This window comes from Austrofundulus limnaeus, unplaced genomic scaffold (genome assembly GCF_001266775.1).
Source record: "Austrofundulus limnaeus strain Quisiro unplaced genomic scaffold, Austrofundulus_limnaeus-1.0 Scaffold150, whole genome shotgun sequence".
Taxonomy (NCBI): domain Eukaryota; kingdom Metazoa; phylum Chordata; class Actinopteri; order Cyprinodontiformes; family Rivulidae; genus Austrofundulus; species Austrofundulus limnaeus.
The window spans coordinates 236,367-258,161 of NW_013952552.1; the positions used below are offsets into that span (position 1 = coordinate 236,367).

The following is a 21,795-nucleotide window of genomic DNA, read 5'->3' on the forward strand; positions in this document are numbered from 1 at the left end:
TCCAGTGAAATATATTTATGTTTGTGGTTGTAATGTGACAAAATATGGAAAAGTTCAAGGGGTATGAATACTTTTGCAAACCACTGTATATAGACACACTCACATAGACGTAAAACAATCCAAGAAAGTCTTCTCTGTGACTGACTGAGCTATTCCTCTCCACAGTCTATTAAAAGTGCACCACATTACCATAAACCTGAGAACTCAGCTGAACAAATATGAAGGAAATACAAAACAACCAGTCTGTGTGGTGCGTGGAACCAGACTGTCGCAGAGTAAGCCTGTCAAATAACCTCAGGCATTACCGTAGGGAGAAACTGCTGTCTCTGTGGCTGAATGACCAGTGAATGATGCAATCAGCTTACAGAAAACAGGAGATGGTCTAAAATCATGTTTAGACAAGAATCAAAAAGCGACTGAACAATATCCTAAATAACAGTAGGCAATAAAAAATGTTTTTAGAAACAGTTCTGTTTTGTCTGGACGTGCTCCTTGCATGTGATTGTGTATTCATTTAATTTGTTCAGCATGGCAGCATAGTGGTTAGCACTGTTGCTTCACAGCAAAAAGGCTGCAAGTTTGCCTCCTGGCATTTTATAAGTGGGATTTGCATGTTTTCCATGTGCATGCTTGTTTTTTTTTTTTTTTTTTTTTTTGTCTGATTACTCCTGTTCCCTCCTGCAGTCCAAAAATATGCATGTTAGGGTAACTGGTAACTCTAAAAACGGTCCCTAGGTGTGAGTAAGAGTGTGAATGGTTGATTGTCTCATTCTCCATGTCGTCCTAGAGATGGGCACTAGGATCTATTGTGACACAAAGGAGAAAAGCGGGTAAGAAAAATGGACAGATGGATTATTGGTTTGTCAAATGACCTTTGAAAGCAGCACTGAGGCAAGATGAAGAAATCCAGCAGCTGACTGGGTGTAAAGAATTAGCTATTGGGATTTATTTTACTGCCTTATGATATATGAAAAGTCTGTCTGAAGGCACCTCTGGGACAGGTGGCAGAGGAAAGTTATAGTAACATCATCAACAAGCTTGAGACGAGAAGAATGAACTGATGTGAGACTTATCAGCCTACAATCCTTCAAAGCAGCTGGTGAAATATTTGAGAGGACATGACATTAGTCCAACATGATTTCCTTCAAACTGGGAAGGTAAGCATTGCACTAGAACACTAGATTACAAACTGGTAGGACAATGGTCCCTATTTAGCTTTCACCTAGTAACCAGCTTAAAAGGTACTCATTGCAAAGTATGAAATTAAAACATAAAAAAATTGTCCAGACTGGTATCAAATGGTGCAGCTTGAAAGAGTTTAGATATATAATGATGTGCAAATTTGAAATGCTGGTCCACATTCAACGAAAATGAAGCACTTGGCTTAATTTGCAGAAAACCATGTGAAAGATTGAGACACATTATGATGTCTGTGGTTTGTGTAGGTAAACAAATATGGCAGAACTGGACAAGCATAGAATCTCATTGAATATATGTACGTGAAAATATGAGAGTGACTCTGCTACTAAATGCAAACACTAAAGAGGAAGACAACTCTCAATATTATTGGGACTCAAACAGGGTGGGAATTTTTTCAATTAACTTCAAAAATTTATTCATTTCATTAAAAATACTATATACCATAATAAAAATAAACCACAAAGATACACAAATCAAAATAAAATGAAAGGTAGCAGAAGAAGAATAAATCTTATTATGTCTGCCCCTTTTCAAATCAATCACACACGACTCTTTAATAGACAACACCATTGTGGACCTATTTTTAGTCACTTTAGCTTTAGATGTTTTTGTAAATTTTGCTTGCAACTGTTGACATTTAAAAGGACACAATAACTATCAATGTGACAAAATATACTGCGTGGATTTAGGTTGTTTATTTTTTGACCAGTTTTTATTACTTTGCATTGAGTACCTTAAACTCTGCTCATGTGCAAAGGACCCAATGACACACTTTGTCACAATTGGGGAAAAAAGGAAAATCCTGCAAACATGGATGTATTATGATGCATGCAGTCACTCTATTTGCTTTCAAAAGACAAGCCTGAACATATGGACAGTTTCCATAGAAACAAGATCCTCACATCACACTTAGTTATATCACAGATGCACATGTCATACATCACACAAGGTGTCCAGATTTCAAAGGGATGCCTTAAATGTACAGCTTATCTGCAAATCTGTTGAAACTAACATGTAAACAAATAATTGAATGCTACACATTTTTAACACCTGTCAAATGTTAAACGTAATGCTGCTGAAAATATTTTTTAGTTTTATAAAAGTAAAAAAACTTTTTTTTGCAGTTTTGTTTCAACCCAAGTTCATGTTAGATAAATTGTCCACCCCAGCAACGAGTCCCACAAATTTACTTGTATCTGTAACTTTGGGAAGGTGATTATCACCTCTTGCATATTAGAAGTAAAACACAGCTTTGGGAGTAAAGGTAACACACTAGCACATCCTGACACCGCTCTCCTGAGGGAGGTGGTGTTGAGATGATTCTGCTCACTGAAAACCAGCCAGTCGCTGCTGGCACTTGCTGGTCTCTATGGTCAGGGTTGCCTGGGGCGACAAATGGCTCTGTCAAACAAGTTGATGAGCACCAATGGGAGGTACACACAGAAGACACACACTCAGTCAAATGGTTCAACTGACTAACAGCACTGATAAGTGGTTTCTGTTGTGGTTAAATGGCTATTTCAGTCAATTAAAAATTAACTGTAGAAGCTATATAAAATCTTGTAACCAATGGTAGTTCTACCTCTTATAATAGTCAAGAGCAGGTATTTGACAAGGCTAGTTTAGTCTGTCAACATCTGCTATTAGTGAATGTTATTGAGGATGCAACATTATGTACATAAATCTGCATCCTGTCTCAGACAACAATGTGTTGAGGAGACAACTCTAGGAGATGTTTGTCAGTCAGCAGGACATGTTCCCCTGTCCAAGGGAGATAAAACCGTTACAAAAACGTCTACGTATTCAAAAAGAAAAAAATTGTATAGGTCTTCTGGATGGGTTCTTCTCTAATGAAACGTTTCGTCTCTCCTCCAGGAGACTTCTTCAGTCAGAGAGTTTCAGGCAAAATTCAGGCTTTTAAGCACTGCCTCCATGTGACTGATACTCACAAATTTTAATCTGCTGACTGGTCTCACGCCTAAGACCTGTTACAGAAGCACTGTATAAAGCCTTTTGATTGGCTCCAAGAACACTTTGGTAGACTGCCAGGTGGCTGTTACAGGGGATGCAGCATTTTACCAACATTATACATTAGTGGTGCACCAAAAAAAAAAAGATTCACATCAGAATCGTGATTCTCATTTACAAAGATTCAGAATAGATTTAAAATTCAACAAAATCGATTTTAAATTGTAAAAAAAAAATAAAGCAAATCAAATGGATGTCAGTCTGTTTTGTAACTATGTGGGACATCCTGATATCACCATGCAGCTGTTTCTGGAACGTTTGCATGCACAGAAAGCACCAAATCAAAGAGGGAATTACAAAAATGAAAAAAAAACAGAGACTCAAGTGGCCCTGTCTTTATTGAAGGCAAAGATTTGGGCTCCTTTTGAGTTTTATCAAATGAGTCCGAGTTTGACATGAGCTTCACTTGGTTCAAGGTTTGCAAAATGAAGATGAAGCACAACATATGGGCTCACATTATCAGTTTTAAATGAAAAATCGATTTTGAGTCGAATCATGAAATAGTGAAAGATTCCCACCCCTATTACGTAATGGATGTCGGGTACTGTTGGCCTCAACATATGGCATGGTCAGGCAGAGGAAGGAATACTTTAAGGACACTCCCAGTCCCATCAGCACATCTTCCATGAAGAAAATCGAATTGGGGAAATTTGGGACGGGTCTACTCTATTCATAAGCAGGGCTGAGGTTGGAAAAGCTGGTTAATGGTCGAAACTTGGACTCCGGAAGAACCCAGGAGAAACAGGTGGCTGTGGAAAAAGATGTCTGCTCACACTGTTGGCCCAGTAACCTGACTCTGGAACAAGCAGCAGATAATAGATAAGACATATGCTTTTCTGTTCAGTTGAGTTATTGGTATGGTTCTTTGCACCTTTATTTTTAACTGTCCTTTTACTTCAGTCCATCACATAACTGTCAAAGTGCACCATCTCCCCTTTCTCAAAAGCCTCCTTTCTGAAACAGAACAAGACCAGTTTCTGACAGGTTTATGACAAACTAAAGAGAAGATGATGTGTGGGAAAGTATGCTAAAAGAAGGGCGAGTTTCTGATGCCTTAGATGCTCTTGCAGACTGGCAAGCTAACACTTCATTGAGAACAAAGCAGAGGAAGGAGGTAAACACTGCGATGCTGACGCGTCAGTTTGTCTGCCCACAGTCAGGTGAGACAGCTTACAGCAAAGTGACGATGGCTCCCTCCAGTTTTTCCTTTTTTCACACTTGCAGCTCATTGAATTTTTGTGGTTATGTGTGCACTGAACAGACACTAGCTCAATATGAGACAACACAACCTAGTTATGTCCAACTTAGAACTAAGGGAAGGGAAGGGACAGGCTGATCTTTTACAGCGTTTTCTACTTTGCAGCTCCTTGAACTCATCACTGCTCTCTTTTTTTGTTATGAGATGCATATGGTAACAGACTCGGGTACAAGCTTCCAGACATCTTTACTTAAGACATTAGCATAACACTTGGGGCTGTCTGACCTAGTTTTAATAAAACCGCTGTATTTGTCACCCTTAAAGTGTGGACACTTCTTGACTTCAAAAATGTGGTTCACAAATGAATGAGGGCATGGAGGGGGTTTATATAATCAGAAATGGACAAAAGGCAGATAATTTAAACTGGAAATAAAACAAATAAAAACCAGTGAAGAGGAGTGTAGAAAAGCTGTGACTCCACAACATAAAAGGAAGTGCAAGAGCTGAAACCAAAAAGTACAGTAATAATAATAATAATAATAATAATAATAATAATAATAATAATAATAATAATAATAGAAACTAAAGCTGCTCGATTAATGGGAAAAATAATATTATTTTGATCAATACTGAAAGGCCAGTCATTAAAAAACATTATTCATTGACCTTAGAAACATTGCATTGCAATTAAACAATGAACTGTTTTTTAAATTGCCCTTTTCCTTGATACCTTCCTGTTGAACTTTCACTTAAACTAAATGGCAAAGTATTCAAATTTAGGATACTTATAATAATAATAATGAACATAAACACATTGAATCAGCAATGTTGTTCACTTCCACAATTTTGTATGACTATATTATTTTTGAAGTTGAATGTTTTATGATGTAACAATACATTTTCATTCAAAGAGTCTCCATTATATAGTAAATGTAAAAAAAAATCAATCAATAAAAAGGAAAACAACCAATTTTTATGAATATTGAGAGATTTGAATAAAAATACAGCAAAGTTATTTTTTTAAGTTCGGAATAACTTTCAATGCTTTAAGGATGGGCAATGAAACAATAACAATGAATGTTTCTATAGACACATGAGTGATATTAATTGAAAATTGAAAGGCTTTAGCTAATTCTCACAACCCAGCCAACTAAGGTTGGTGGTATCAAATGGTAAATGGACTGTACTTGTATAGCGCCTTTCTACCCAACCAGGACACTCAAAGCGCTTCACACTACAATCTGTGTCCTCATTTACCCATTCACACAACACTCTACTAGATCTCCTACAAAGCTAACATATACAATCATCTATGGAGACTGACTAATCAGTGCCAATCACATTCATACACTGACAGGACACCCATCAGAGGCATTAGGGGTGAAGTATCTTACCCAAGGATACAACAACTGAGACAGCTGGAACGGGGGAATGAACCAGTGACCTTCTGGTTCCATGGCGACTCCCCTAACCACTCTGCCACAGCTGCCCCTAACTCTCTCTTTGGTAATCAAGCAACAACCTGTTGAGTAACATGCACAGTAGTGATTTCATGTTTCACCACAGTGCCTCATAACTGCTAATTAACTAAAAATAAAAAAGAATGATGAGGAGTGAAAGAAGAAAATGAGTTCAACAGCTCGAAAGTAAATTTTGAATGAAAAAGGAAAGGTCACACTACCAGTTTGTCAGTATTAATCAGACTTTTTTTCCTCCTGGTCTTTATTTCAAAACTGGTAAAAAAACTAATCAATAATTATCAATATTGTCTGATAAGAAATTGTTGAGATTGTGATAAATTTTTCAGTCGTATCACCCAGCCCAACTTTAGTTTTTTAAAATATCCCCCTGTCATTTAGAAATAAAAATAAAAATGTTCAAGTGTTCTGTAAAAGAAAATTCCTCAAGTTTTTTTTTTTTCATGAGTGGAAAGAAATAGTTCTCCCTTTTGTAAAATAAAACTAAAAAAAATCAGGAAATAAAGTTTAAATCTTTTATAATCTGTCCTGATTCACTGAATGATGATGAAGCTGCAGTAGTGATGACAACTTTTTATTTCCTCTAAAGTTCAGATGTTCAACACCGAGTAAACTGAATTTAAATGAGTAATAATTGTGTTCTGGAAATGTTTCACCTAAAAAGGCATAGTATTATTTTTGTAGTTTCAGAATATTTGATTCCACACATGCAGTACAACTGTAAAATATTTAATAAACACGTATCACTTCTGATGCGTTTTCACATGGAAGAAATTTGCTGAAATGATAACTGAAGATCACTCTCCTCTTATCTAATCTAATGGTTAATGTTGTGTGTGTTCTGTCATTATGTGCCAACAAAACATACAGGAACGTTCTCACACACTGAGCATACACATTATTTGAACACTATTTATTACTGGTCTTAAATGTCATAACAGCCGAGCATTCTGTCTGCCGCCCTCTTCCTGTTCCTCTCACACAGACAGGAGGCTGCAAAGGGCACAGCACTGCAGCTCATTTAGGAGATATGTGAGCATGTTTGTTATTTAAAAATTTTTATTACTTTTTATTTATTATACAATTCTAAACAAATGTACAGAACCACTCCCAGTAACTTGTAAAATCTAATGTTTGTGTGTGTTGGTGCTACACTTACGATCTAATCCATTGACGTAGCGAATCGACACTTCACAGTGACCCCACACAGCACTGACGATGGGATACAATCTCTTTCCTTTTAGACCCCTGAAAGCCACTCCCAGATATTGTCCATCCACCATAAAGCTCAGCGTCCCCTCGTCCATGTCTAATATTACTGTCAGACAGTCCGGGAGCACGAATGACTCATCTGGCTGCAGGAAAGAAGGGTAAGTGGGCGCTGATGTGGAAACAGGTCTGTTCTTTCCATCATGATAAAGTCTGTTCCGGCCCAGGTCCCAGCCCCAGGACTCAGAGTCTGAACCCACCAGGGCTGTGTAGCCCACTGAGTGTAAAGGTGCTTCAGCAGTGGCCACCCCCACAACAGCATGAGTGCCTCTTTGTCTGGCTGGCCAGTGAATCCTCCATACATGGAGGCCCCTCGTGTAGCCCACTCTTCCTCGGATACAGTCTGTGCTCTGCGCCACAGGGTGCCTGTGAAACGTCAGCTTGTCATCCTCCTTGACAAAGACATTGAGCGATCGGTCATCAGGGTTCCAGGCGTGACAAAGTTGCATTTCGGGGCTGGCTGAGGGCATGTCTAGCAGAAGGTCTAGCCTCGTGGGCCGACAGAAATCTGGACCCCTTAGTTCACGCCGCACTGGTCGGTATGAGGGCTCCCCACGGACATCAACTGACTTTATGCTGCCCGAGATCTTCTGGCCCATTATTTAGTAGATCCAAGGGAGAAGAGGGCAGAGGGGAGGGAAAAGGATGGACCAAGGGTGGCAACGAAGGGCCAGAAGGTCTTTACGTTACCTCATCAGTGCATCGTAAAACTGTTGGTCTTGTGTGGGAAGATGGTGTTGGACACACACTGTCTTCAACCAAGAGGGATCACACTCCTGAAACACACACAAACAATATCATGATTAAATCCACAGTGCATTGGTATTTTTCTTTCTGGCTTTTCTCAAAGCAGTTTTTTTTTCTTAATCACTCTTTCAAATAAAAACAGATGGATTGCTTCTAAGACTCCTTATTTTCTGAACTAAAAAATGTTTTCTAAAACCTTGCTTTTGCATTTCCTTCAAAGTCTGATTCGGAACACTGACTGCCTCTCAGACAATGTACCATTCAACTAACAAACAAATTAACCAATTAATATTTTATAAGTCGAAAAGAAAATGCCTCATGCTGAGCTTTAAAAGCAGCCGGATTAAAAGCCTCAAACTACTTTCCAACTCATTTTTTTCTCAAATGGCCAAGTTGTTTAAAACATGCTACACTATTGCACCTCCTTGTTCCCTCTCTCTCTCTCTCTCTACTGTGTACGCAGTCATTCTAGGGTTTCACAGTCCCCTGCAGTTTCAAAGGAAGTGGCTCCACATGAGTTTTTCCAGGGAAAGTACTGTAACTGGTACTCTGGTTCTGGATGTTTCTTGATGAATAAATATTACCTTCTGCAGTAATATTCAGAGCGCTCTCTCTGGATAGGACAGTGTTGCCTCTATTTCAACAAACTGTAAAATACATATGCCATGTCCACAGCTGATCTGATGGTATTTTAACACTTGATACTTTTCAATATAGGTCTATTATAGGTCTGTATACTTTTAATATTCTTGTCTCATAATTCTAAAGTAAGAAAGCAAAAGATTATACTTTAAAACCATGATTAATATAGGGGTATTACCTTATTTTCAATATTAACAGTAATAGTAGCAAGTAATTTAGGCTCTGATGTCCTCTAAATAGACCCTAGATCTCAATACTAAAGAAAGAGAGCTGAGGCAAAGCAATCATTAAAGCACCCAGCAAGTTTAAACTTTTCAGTAAGTTTTGCCCTATGACTGACTGACGGACCAAAAGAATAATAATAATAAAAATAAATAAATAAATAAATAAATAAATAAATAATAATAATAAAAGATAAATAAAATTTTTTAAATGTGACATCTTGAACAATTCAAAATGCAATCAAATCACAGTTAAAATTGGTTTACTGTCATTGTAACTGGTGCAATAAAATGATTCTATGCAGTCAGTCCCAAATAAAAACAAATAAAAGCAACAAAAAGGTGAGTGATAAAAAATGTACCTTGTAATGTGCTTGTAAGTTATAAATTAGAAATCTGCAAATTACACAAGTAGGAAATTAAAAACATATTAGCTCATTAGTACAGAGATGAAACATGTTTGTTCATCACTTCAGCAACTCTGGCTTCAAAACACATAAGGAGAAACAGGATTTGAGTAGAATAAAACATTTAGTTGCAAAAAATATTCAAGTTAAAACCTTAAAATCTTAAGAGTTTTCTTCTTTTACAAACTGCTGTCAAACAACTGGCTGCTGAGAAATTTAAGAGCCTTTGAAAATACATGCTTTTCATGGGCTTTTTGTTAGTCCTATTATAGAGAAAATTTAAGGACTTGTTTGTTTTGCTTTTACACTGCCAGGGGAAAATTAAGATTGCTCAACATGTGACCAACAGTCAGGACAACCACTTAGGTCACTATGCAAAATTGTCAACAATGAGGGGTGCAATAGTTGGAGCTGTGTGTTCCGAGTCTGGTTTTCATTTAAAAGCTGAGGTTGAAAGAGAACTACAGACATTGATGAAGGAAGTACACGAGCCAAAACTCACAACAGATCAGTCTACTTTGCAACACTAGACTGCTGGAGTGGTGACAGATAAGTAGCTTCCAATTTAGCAATCTGAATGCAGTTTTAGTAGTTCAGGTCCTGGAAGAGCATTCAATTTGCTTAGCCATTCCAGTTACAGTAATCAATCATCACATCCCCTTAAATCATTTGTGTCCCTATGGCGCAATGACAATGTCGACGGGCTGCCACAAATGATTATTTTTATAATCCATTAATCACCTATTATTTTTTCGTTTAGTCGACTAATCGGATCATGCGTTAATTGAATATAAAACATACAGCTTATCGCTCCAGAATGCAGTTGTCATTATACAACCATCGTTAGACTTTAGCTATATGCTATCTAAAAATAACTGCTGTGTAAGGCAAGTTCTGCCTTGCAGATATTGCATTGTATAGATTTCTCTTTTTTCTTAAAATGATCCCACACTTTTGAGCTGCGTTGCCAGGTAGCCATGATACCAGAGCCTGTCTGTATAATGTCTTGTGACGTCCACAGCCTACCCCAGTTACCACTACTGTGCATGTGTGTCAAGGACAGAAAGGCAGATGTGGCAGTGGAAGGTGTCAAAGCCGTTTGGAGAGAAAAACAAAGTGCAAAACAAACAAAAATAAATAAATGACTAATTGACTATTTTAATAGTCGATTAGTCGTTTATTATTGGATATGCTCAAAATAGACTATTTTAATAGTTTTAATGAATTGATCAAAATAATGTCCCAGTCTAGTTTTAAAAGGCCAATATGTGTTTCTCAGGCATATATTTAAAAACTATACCATAAAAAAGTATCTATGTCACCTTTAGCTGTTATTAAAATGCTGTTTTTATGTTTAAATTGAAAAACTTATCTTCTCATCACTTCCTCTTCTAAACGGCTTGAAATTTGGCCTCTGTCTCTTTAAGAACATCCTTTTGCTCCTGTCCCATCCCGTTCAGTGGGGGTAGGGGGGACATGCGTGCGCCATGATGCAGTTTACTTGGCATCTGAAAATATATTTCCTCAAAGGTATTTTTCATCTGAAAAGAGCTTCACTAAGTGAGAAGTAATGTTGAGAGCTCAGCAGACAGTTAAGTTTCACTTTCAGTTTCACCCGAGAGCCTGCGGGAGTCATGGATGGGGTGTGAGGGGAGGGGGAGGGGGTGCGCTCTGCCATGAGGAAGTTCAGCTTAAAGACACGTCCCATGGGCGTTTCTGGCCCCCAAAGGCATTTCTGGTCCCCACCTCTCATTTTGCTCCTCAGCATGGCTTCCTCAAAATGCTGCAGGATTTCTCAAACATGCATGAATGAGTCAGGGCAAGGCTTTGGGCATGTTTTTTATGAGAGTATAACATTATAACATGATATAAGACTCAAAAAAGTTGATTTTACATGATATTGCCTAGCGTGGTAAAAACCAGACCCTTGTCCTTCACTTTGCTTCGTACAGAGGGTCTGGACTTGCTGCATAGAGAATCGTTTCTTGCAGGAGGCGTGGCCTCTGCTGAAGCGTTTGTGTTGTCGCTGTGAAGGAGGCTAAGCTAAGAAGCTAACCGGAAATTGCGAGCACTGTAAACAACCCTACTGAGAGGAGAAAAGCACGGAGCCAAATGTAAATGAGAGCTGCTGCTTTGTCAGACAAATTTAATTTAATTTGGAAGCCTTATCAACACAGACTGGCTTCATTCACTTCCTTCACTGCTGTATTGCTAAACTAACTAGCAGACACAGCAGAATATCGACGTCATTCAAAACTCCGCCTTCTGTTTTTTGATTCGACGTTCTGTTCTCTGATTGGCCTGGCTAAAAATCTGCAAGTGAAATCCATCTCGATGGGAGAAATGCCAGATGGAGCAGAGAAGTGAAACTAGAATTGAGCGGAGCTGCGTAGGAAGGCAAGGGCCAGGCTAGATATTGCCCCTTTAAATACAAACAAGTTTAATGCAATTCACCAGAACCTTGTAACCATGTATTGATTTTAAAATTTCAGATATTTATGATCAACTTTAAACCTGACACTTTGACAGAAAGAACAGCAGGTTGTGATGCAAAAAATTACAAAACAAAGCCACACCTTTACTTTAATCCTGATAATAACCTACATAGATATGTTTTGCAGTTAATATTGTTTAATTCCCAAAAGTAAAGCAACATCTCTGAATGACAGTGAAATGTGCTGCTGAGTGGAGCCGCTCACAGTGATCTGGAAGGATTCAGGCTGCGGCTTCAGGAGCTCTACGGCACCTGTGCTTTGTGGTGGATGATCAAATTGTGGCAAAATAACTTCAGTTGTTCTAAAAGTATGCCTAACTTCCATCAACATGTAGATTTTTTCACAAGTAGATGCTGTGCGTCACTGTGTGAGTGCTGCCAATGTTGTAATTTCCTCCAACACAGATGTTGTACAGAAGTTCTACAGAAGTTCCACTGATGTTGCACATACATGCTGCAGAAGTACCAACATCTTATAATAAGCTTGAAAAAGTTATGTTTGAGGTAGGGATAATTTATTCATAGGTTTTATATCTTTTCAAGTCGTCAGCAACACGGTATGATCACGTTCAAAAGAAGGTTAATTAATGCTTTATTTTCTCCTCCTCAGTGTGTGCTAAAGTGTTGGACAAAATTTGCCGATGTGGCATAAGTTGTCTAAAATGTCACAGGGCCCTTAGCAAAGATCTGCATGCTGTATTTGTTCTATTAGCAACAATTGCGGTGAAAATGTAATCTTACAATAATAAAACAATAACGACGCAGTAAAAATGACATTGAGAGATATTTATTTAAAGGAAAAATCCCACAAGTCAGGCAGCTGCTTAAAGAACCAAAAACAAAACAATAAATAAACAAAACAATTGTCACTTCTTGTAACAACCAGATAAATTAAAGCTTTGCTGTGGTGAAGGTAATTATCACTGTGACGCATCATGGTGGCTGTTTCACAATAAACTATCAGCTGGCAAACACATACTGACAATTTTAAAGAATATACTTGGTTTAATTATACTCCCCCAGCGTCCTGTGATGCTTTTGACCTGATTTCTGGCTGTGCGTCATAACGCACCGTGGATGGAGAGGAATTATGGGTTTAAACCCTCATATTTTTCAATTAGTACTTATTCACGGTTGTTTTGGCATTGATATTTTGTCCAAGACAATGAAGTCTTTACAAGTTTTTAACTATTGTGGTGACACTTTTCCTCCTCTCCTTCTCCATGTGCTCTTGCTCTGCAGTACACCACAGTTGGTCAGGAAAATAAATAGTTTAAAGACATTTTTCCTGAAAGATCCAGCTTTCAAAAAATATTGCTCATTGTCATAATAAAGACATGGTAAAATTTTACCACAAATCCATTCTCAGTGTGATAAATGTGTTGGTAGCCTTTGGTTGATCCCAGACCTGGTTGTTCATTTCTAGGTATTTTCTTGTCAAATGTTTTGAGCAACTCCTTGATTTATAGCCAAAAATATTTAGTGAACACTCATTTTTTGGCCACAGACAGCTGGCTTCCACAGTTGTACGGAGATTGCTCCTGTCTAGGGCTGCCACGATTAATCAATTAATCGACGACTAATCAATTATTAAAATAATCGATGACTAATTTAATAATCGATTAATCATTTTCTTTTTTTTTTTTGTTCTTTACTTGGTTTTTCTCTCCAAACTGCTTTAACACCTTCCACTGCCACATCTGCCTTTCTGTCCTTGACACACATGTACAGTAGTGGTAACTGGGGTAGGCCGTGGACGTCACAAGACATTATACAGACAGGCTCTGGTATCATGGCTACCTGACAACGGAGCTCAAAGTGTGGGATCATTTTAAGAAAATGAGAGAGAAACCTGTGCAATATCTGYAGAGCAGAACTTGCCTTCCACAGCAATTATTTTTAGTTAGCATATAGCTAAAATCTAACGATGGTTATATAATAGCAGCTGCATTCTGGTGCAATAAGCTCTATGTTTTATATTCAATTAACGTATGATCCGATTAGTTGACTAATCGAAAAAATAATCGGTGATTAATCGATTATAAAAATAATCATTTGTGACTGCCCTACTCCTGTCCACCACTCTCAAAACCAAACCAAAAACACTTCAGATGCATGAATCTATCAATAATTGCCGGTCAAAGGACTGATGCTGGTTGAAGAAACACTTTTAGCCCATCAGCCAGCCTACTGTATAAACTCAAAAAAGGAGGTGTGTGGTCTATTTGTGTGAGTCTGTGGAGGGGAAACCCCCCTTGGATGATGAAACGGGAAACTGAGCTGTACATCCTTCTGGATAGTCCTCTAAACTCAGCTTTTATTTAAAAATGATGTCCAGCTTTTCAAATGTTACATCTGATCACTTCTGTCTTACACTTTCCATTTCCTATTAGGGTCATCACTCAGTCACCTTGCTCTCTTTCCTGTTTCATCTCTCCTCTTTGTGTTTCTTTTTATACTTCTTGCTTTCAAGTATTTGATGTCACATTTAGTTATTTTTGACCCAAACATCTAGCTTGTATTACATAATTTTGCTTTAGGAATTTCCACGATTTCTTCAATAAAACCGAAACATCTGTTGAAAAACACTTTAAAAAAGGTCTATCCACTGTGTTTAATGTCAGCAAAATAGTGTTTTAAAATGGCAAAAACTTGTGTACACTGGCTATTTCTGTTACTTTCAGATGCATGTTTAAATAAGAAACACTTTAAATTACTAACTACTTTAATAACCGTACATTACTCGTTTAACTAACAGATTACAGAGACAGAAATAACCTTTACAGCACATACAGCACATTGAAACAATGTGTCACGTCTCTTCTTAAGATTGTTTTCTTTTAGCTGCTACTTTCTTCAGGGGTCGCCACAGTGAGTAAACTCCATAGAAAGATTTGCTCATTGTTTTACACCAGATGCACTTCTTGATGCAACCTAGGCTTGCACAAAAATTTATATCACAAAGTTTTATCATACATCTATTGCATGACAAATATAAGCATATTGCATGAGATTAAAAGTACCACATGAGATTTTTTATCCTAAACTGCAAGATGCCTTCCCATCAGATGCAGTGCCCTATTATATGGAGGAAGTCCTTCAGAGGACTACATTCAGGTACTTAAGTTATTACTCTATAGACTCTTCACCCAACACGTGAAAAACAAACAAACAAACAAACAAAAACAAAATATCCAGCCATAATTATTGTTGTTTATTTACTTATGAGCTGTGGAAGGGCAGAGGGAGGAATTATGATAATTTACCAACCCATCGCATCTTCAGCCAGTTTATACTTAGGAAATAGACGCCCAAAACGACGAAATCACCAACCTGCTGTCTCATGTCATATTAAAAGATAACTCAAGCTTAAGTCCTGGCACAGGTTTGACTCTACCTGACTGCAGTGCTTCCACTTTGAAATTGCCTGCCATTCATTAGGTGACATACTAGGTGAAAACTGTTGGGTACTGTTAAGAACTGCTCAAAAATACTCCCATTAACATAGTAAATGCTCAATCTTGGTTAAGCAAATAAAATATTGTTACAATTAAGCTGTGGAAAGTTATGTCCCTTTTCCATGGTGTAGTGTCAGAACGGTCGATGTAGGTACGGGTCGGTACGGTTCGGACCAGTTGGTTTTCCACTGATGTTCCAGTCCGATTCCAATGGGTGTGTTTTGGGCAGTTGGTGGAGGTGGTTTTTTAAAAAAAGGTTAATGGAAAAAATGAGAGATGGAAACACATTTGATGAATAACTTTTGAAATTTAAAAAAAAAATTGCAAATATTTAGCCAATCAGTGACGAACAGTGTTCTGACATTGCATTTTGGTATCAGCTGGGGCCGGATGGAACCACAATGAAGTAGGCACTAAAAAAAGGGCCAGTTCCATGAATCTGGCCTAATGGAAATGGCTTGGAACCGTACCAAACCGTACCAACACTACACTAAGTGGCACTAGCAGAAAAGGGGCTTTAGAAGATAACTCAAAATAAGGAACGAATGAGTGACTGAGGTGACTCAAATATTGTACCTTTGGCTTTTTAAAATATGGGGAAAAAGCTTTTGTCTCTTGACTGAGCTTTTGTCTTGTAAAGTTTTGTCTGGTGAGCATTTGTTCACACCCTGATTTGGTCACATGCCTAAAGTTTATTCTGCATGTGACCACAGCATTTCGCTTGTAAGACAGGCAAACAAAGATCTTAACAACTGTCCATTTTGAGATGTAGTTTAATCTGCATGTGAATCTAATTCACACCTTCATGCATGTGACCAGACATATCTCTTGTGACCCTAACGACTCTCCATTGTGTGAGGCATGTAACCGAATATGCATGTGAATTTAGGTTTCAATCCACACTCCAGTTTAGAAATAAGAAAGCTTCCCAGATGGGAGACAAAAGTCTTCAATAGCAGAACAGAAGTCCAGTTATTTTGTTTTTTCCCCCTCAATAGTTGTGTTTTTTAATCTGTCAGGAAGTCTGCCAACAAATTTTTCTGTGTCTGTATATGCCTTGTGTTAATTGCATACAGGTAAAGTTTCTCATGAGTTCTTTAAGCTAACCACACTGTTTTTAAAATACTACAGATTGTTACAGCAGATAGTTTTGTTTGCTGATCCTGTTCAACTCTACATCATTATTGTTTTAGTTAAGTGCTTTGGTTTTATTGTACCTATAACCTGGTGTATTTTTAGTTTTGTGCCTATATTTTTGTTTAATGTTGTTGGTTTGCTAAGTGTCATTGCGCATGTGTAAACGTACTGTAAAAGGAGGGGAGATCATGGACAGATCTATTGAGTTTGCATTGGGGTGAAGTTGGAGGTTGACCGATACATCAGCCGGCCTATTTTTTGGGGCAATATTTGTGTTTTTTTTTTCTTGTATCGGCATAAGCCATTACATGCATGCATTCGCCAATACATTAGCTCTTTCAGCAGCCATATTGTGAGATCATGAGACCATATGCATTGCCGCTCTTTCTCTGACAGAGAGGGGCTGGTAATGTAAGACTGAGGGCCATCAACAACGTATGTTTTCAAGTTTTAATGTATTTTAAATGTTGTACATTATTTGCTATCTATTGTTGAATTTTTACACATTGTTCTGGTGTGTTGTTAATATTTTTTCCTTTTTTGTTTAAACTGAGACTTGTGTAACATTTGTTATTTTTGTGTCATTTTTATCATGTAGATGGAAAAAGAAAAACAATATTGGCTTTAAGGATGCATTTTTTATGTTATATTTGTTTTTAAACTCATTTAGTTATAGCAATCTGATGTGAACCATTTTTGATGTCTCCATAAGGAGCAGGGTTAAATCGGTCGCTTTGATTTTGAAGACTAAATCTTAACTGTTAAGACAAGGTTTTTTGGTCATGTTTGGTCTTGTATTTTTCCACTGAAATTTTATGCTTGGGGTTCTCGTAAATTTTCCCATGCATGTATGCTGCAAGTGTGTAAATCACAAAAAGACCAAATGGGTGGCCACAAGGCTGTGATTACAATCTGTTTTTCTTTTTCTGGAGCTGTGTTTTGTCAGATGATAAATGGGCCTTTCATTTGTCCTGAAATGGCTTCATCATGTTCCATCTTTTCTGGTGAAGAAATATGAAAATGGGGAGCTCATCACTCTTCGTGGAATCCAGTCATGAGACAATGCTTAGCAAATGACTGTGGGAGAGTGGGTTACCTATGAATACTCAGTCTTGTGTGGTGGTGTTGTCAGAGCTGTTGTTCATTCATCATGTCACAATCTGTCACATTTATTTTCTTCAACCTACATTGTATTTCCCACCATCTCATTAAGGCTTAAGCTATAACCAATAAACGTCACGAATGTGTGAACATATATGAACATAAATATATGTAAACATGTATTAACAGAGGTAAGACGGCACATGACATGTTCAGTTCAACAGGTTCTGTGATCCACACATTTTGTTGTCATAACAGTCTTTGTTCAAAAGTCTAAAGATAAACCTAAATAGCCCATTAGTCTAATCTACAGCGGGTAAAGTAAGTATTGAACACGTTACCATTTTTCTCAGTAAATATATTACTAGAGGTGCTAATGACGTGAAATTTTCACCAGATGTCGATAACAACCCAAGTGATCCATACATACAAAGAAATCAAACCATAAATGTCCAGAAAYGAAGTTATTTGTAATAATGTGGAATGGCACAGGGAAAAAGTATTGAACACACTTACTTAAATTTATCTAATACTTTGTACAAAAGCCTTTGTTGTCAATGACAGCTTCAAGACGCCTCCTGTATGGAGAAACTAGTGGCATGCATTGCTCACGTGTGATTTTGGCCCATTCTTCCACACAAACAGTCTTCAAATCTTAAAGGTTTCGTGGACCTCTTCTATGAACTCTGATCTTTAGTTCTTTCCATATGTTTTTATTGGATTCAAGTCAGGTGATTGGCTGGGCCATTCCAGCAGCTTTATTTTCTTTCTCTGAAACCAACTGAGAGTTTCCTTGGCTTTGTGTTTGGGCTCATTGTCTTGCTGAAATGTCCAGCCACGTTTCATCTTCATCATCCTGGTAGATGGAAGCAGATTTTTATCAAGAATGTCTCTGTACATTTTTCCATTCATCCTTCCTTCAATTATTTGAAGTCTGCCAGTACCATATGCTGAAAAACAGCCCCACACCATGATGTTCCCACCTCCAAACTTCCCTGTTGGTATGGTGTTTTTGGGGTGATGATCATTTGACCTCCAAACATGATGTGTATTATCCAAACAGTTCAATTTTGGTCTCATCTGACCAGACTATATTATCCCAGTATTACACAGGCTTGTTTAAATGTTGTGCAGCAAACTTTAAACAAGGTTCAACATGCTTTTTCTTCAGCAGTGGAGTCTTGCGAGGTGAGCGTGCATACAGGCCATGTCGGTTCAGTGCATTACTTACTGTTTTCTTTGAAACAGTTGTACCTGCTAATTCCAGGTGTTTCTGAAGCTCTCCACAAGTGGTCCTTGGCTCTTGGACAACTCTTCTGATAATTCTTTTCACTCCTCTGTCAGAAATCTTGTGAGGAGCACCTGGTCGTGGTCGGYTTATGGTGAAATGATGTTCTTTCCACTTCTGAATTATGGCCCCAACAGTGCTCACTGGACCATTCAGAAGTTTGGACATTCTTCTGTAACCGATGCCATCATTATGCTTTGCAACAATAAGGTTGCAAAGGTCTTGAGAGAGAATCAGATGTTTCTTGTGTGATACCTGGCCATCATTTGGGACTGAACAAGCTGGTATTAATTTGCACTTACAAGGGACATGCTTGCTTTCGAATTATGCAGGTTTCTAAGGTTCTTCTTCTACATATTAAAAAAAGTAGTTAAACATCTGAGTGGCGCACTACCAATACTAGTGGTGAGAAAGTGTATTGCACCTTATTTAAAATCAATGAGGTCCCACGGCCTTCTTCAGACCTGAACCCAATAGAGCATTTCACCCCCTGAAGAAGAGGCTGAAGGGAGAACCTCCCGAAACAAACAAGAACTGAAAGAAGCTGCGATAAAAACCTGGAACAGCATCACAAAAGAAGAATACAACAGTTTGTTGATGTCGATGGGTCGCAGGCTTGAGGCAGTCATTGCATCAAGGGTTATTCCACCAAATATTAAGTGTTATTTACTTTAAGATAATTTGTTCCAATACTTTTGCTCATCTAAAAATGTTGTGGTGTACTATAAACTGTGATAAATGTGTTTAAATAAATCTACCTGAATATACCAGGAAATAAAAGCTAACATTCTGAACTCTTGTACCTTGCTCATCTTTTGATCTTGAACCCAAATGTCTTCAGTGTACAACAAAAACAAGAGAAATTGACTTGCTGTTCCAATACTTTTGGAGGGGACAGTAGCTAATAATATACAGCTCCAGTTGCAATAATCCACATAAATATTTTTGTAATAGCTACTCACAACTAGAATTGTATCAGGCAAGTAAGAAAACTTTTGTCCAAGGTAGAAATGAATGTTCAAGACAGATACTTTGGAATCCCACAGGTAAATGAATCATGATGAGGTCGTAATGAAGTCAACCACAACCAAGTACCTACAGAAGCTATGTTTACATGAACTTAAGTAATCAGAATAAATGGCCAATTGAAAAAAAATGTATCTTGTAAAACACCCCAAGCGAAATAATCGGATGTGATTCATCTCAATCGGAATGAATTTGTAATCCAAATGAGGGGTGGTTTATACCAATTGATAATCCCAACAGCAAAAAAGCATGTGTTGCTTCGCCTATAGCTCAATCACAGAGTGCAGCAACGTCTCCACCATTATTTAAACCTGGTTCAGAACCATTCTGGGCACTCAGAAGAGACAGAAAGTTTGTTTATGTTCGTCTTGGAAGTAGAACTACTTCTGTGGTTATTTAGGAAGTTTATAGCTCTGGATTATTTAATCTGAAGACATGGCAATCCGAACAAAGGATTTTGTGCATTTAAACATAGCTATTGAGTAAAAGTGGGAGAATCATAATCCTCGGGTAGAAAATGTTTGGAACACAAAACCCTTATGCAACGACGTGCTACGAAGTCTGCCTGTTTGACTTGGACAAACTTCCCACTTTCTTCAGAATTCCCTCGGTTTTCAGGAAAAAATGGGTGCCAACTCCCTCTTAAGCTGTACTTCCATAGAACTGTGCAACACACCAGTTCAGCATGTTGTTCCTGACAAAAATGTAATAATCAACCAGATTGGGAGGCAATACAATTCTGTGACACCTGGTTCAGACTTCAACTTAACCCCATATACGGAAGTGAGGGGCTGTTTTAAAAGCACCAACTGAAACATTTTGAAATCTCACAGAAACTGTTTTTAAAACAAGTTTGAGTAACTTTTCAACATTTATCACAGAATATGTGTATTTTTTATGTCTATTATATTTTGCTGGATATGTAATATAAAAAAATAATGCTGAACTTTAAGATCTTTGAGTACAAAGGTTTTATCTAACTAAGACCAATGACTCAAGGTGAACCTAGCCAGGATGAGAACTCCGGCTCCCTCACCGCCAAAACACTTTCGTACTCGTTTCACACAGTCACATTCATGGTCAAAGAAATTCTATACTGTAATGCATTTTCTAGTGTAGCCTAATCCTTAAACCTACTTGGCTCAAGCTTTCAGTTTGGGTAAGGTATAATTAAAAGTCAGGATTAAACTGGTCTTCTTTAACACTGTAACACAATACAGAAAATCTAAAATCGTGTCACACTCTCCCACTTCTTAATCGCTCACATATGAAAGACTAAACTCAATCCTAAAGTCGTCTATGGTCATGCACATGAGGGACGAGCATCAGGGTGAGGGAACAGCTTATTTTTTTAAACATAAAGTTGGACATTTTTTTTACCAGCTGAGAGAACACATTCAAGACTTTACCAAATGTGACAATGACTTAGTGATTCAGTTAGAAGCTCAAGCAAAGAAACAAATACAACACAGATTGTCGTTGAGGATAATTTGCAGCTTTTGAAATTTTGTCTTTGATAAGCAGACACAATGATAATGTTTCAACTCACAAAAAGACTTGACTAAATGAGAGAGCAGCTGTGCTGAAGGGGAGATTGGGAGAGGAGCAAATAAGGTACAAAATAATAAAAATGTCATCTTACCATAAAGGCAGTTCTCTGAAAAGTCAAGCGATTCTCACACAGAAATGAAAACATAATCACAGCAGTCAAGTAGAATAGTGAGAATATTTGCTTCTCCGTCTGTCTTCCAAAATAAAGCCACAACAGAGTCGTCAGCCAGACGAGCACAGGACAGGGCAAGGACAGACCAAAAAAAAAGTGTTTGTCAGAAAGTCAGTGAGTTCCTGCTTGTGACGCAAGGATTGGGAAAAACACACACTGGCTTCAGTTCCAAGCTAAGAGGAAAACAGCTGCTGGAGAAAAGAGAAAGGGAAACACTACTTAGTGTAAAGCACACTCAGTTTTACCAAAGCAATGCAAAACCACCCACTCTCCCAGAGGCACCGACAGAGCTCCTTTAGAAGAGAAGACGGTGTGGGCGCACACAAGCACGCGCACACACACACACACACACACACACACACACACACACACACACAC

General features: G+C 38.0%; 1 protein-coding gene across 1 annotated transcript in view; it reads right to left on the reverse strand.

The window, feature by feature from the left end:
- Window positions 1-21,431, reverse strand: part of LOC106523266 (SPRY domain-containing SOCS box protein 4) — a 34,922-nt gene extending 13,491 nt beyond the window's left edge. The window contains exons 1-2 of the mRNA XM_014016650.1: window positions 21,337-21,431; window positions 7,064-7,949 (exon numbers count right to left, since the gene is read on the reverse strand). Of these exons, the coding sequence (XP_013872104.1) occupies window positions 7,064-7,772 (709 nt within the window). The 5' untranslated portion in view covers window positions 7,773-7,949; window positions 21,337-21,431. The remainder of the gene's footprint in view (window positions 1-7,063; window positions 7,950-21,336) is intronic.
- Between the last annotated feature and the right edge of the window lie 364 nt (window positions 21,432-21,795).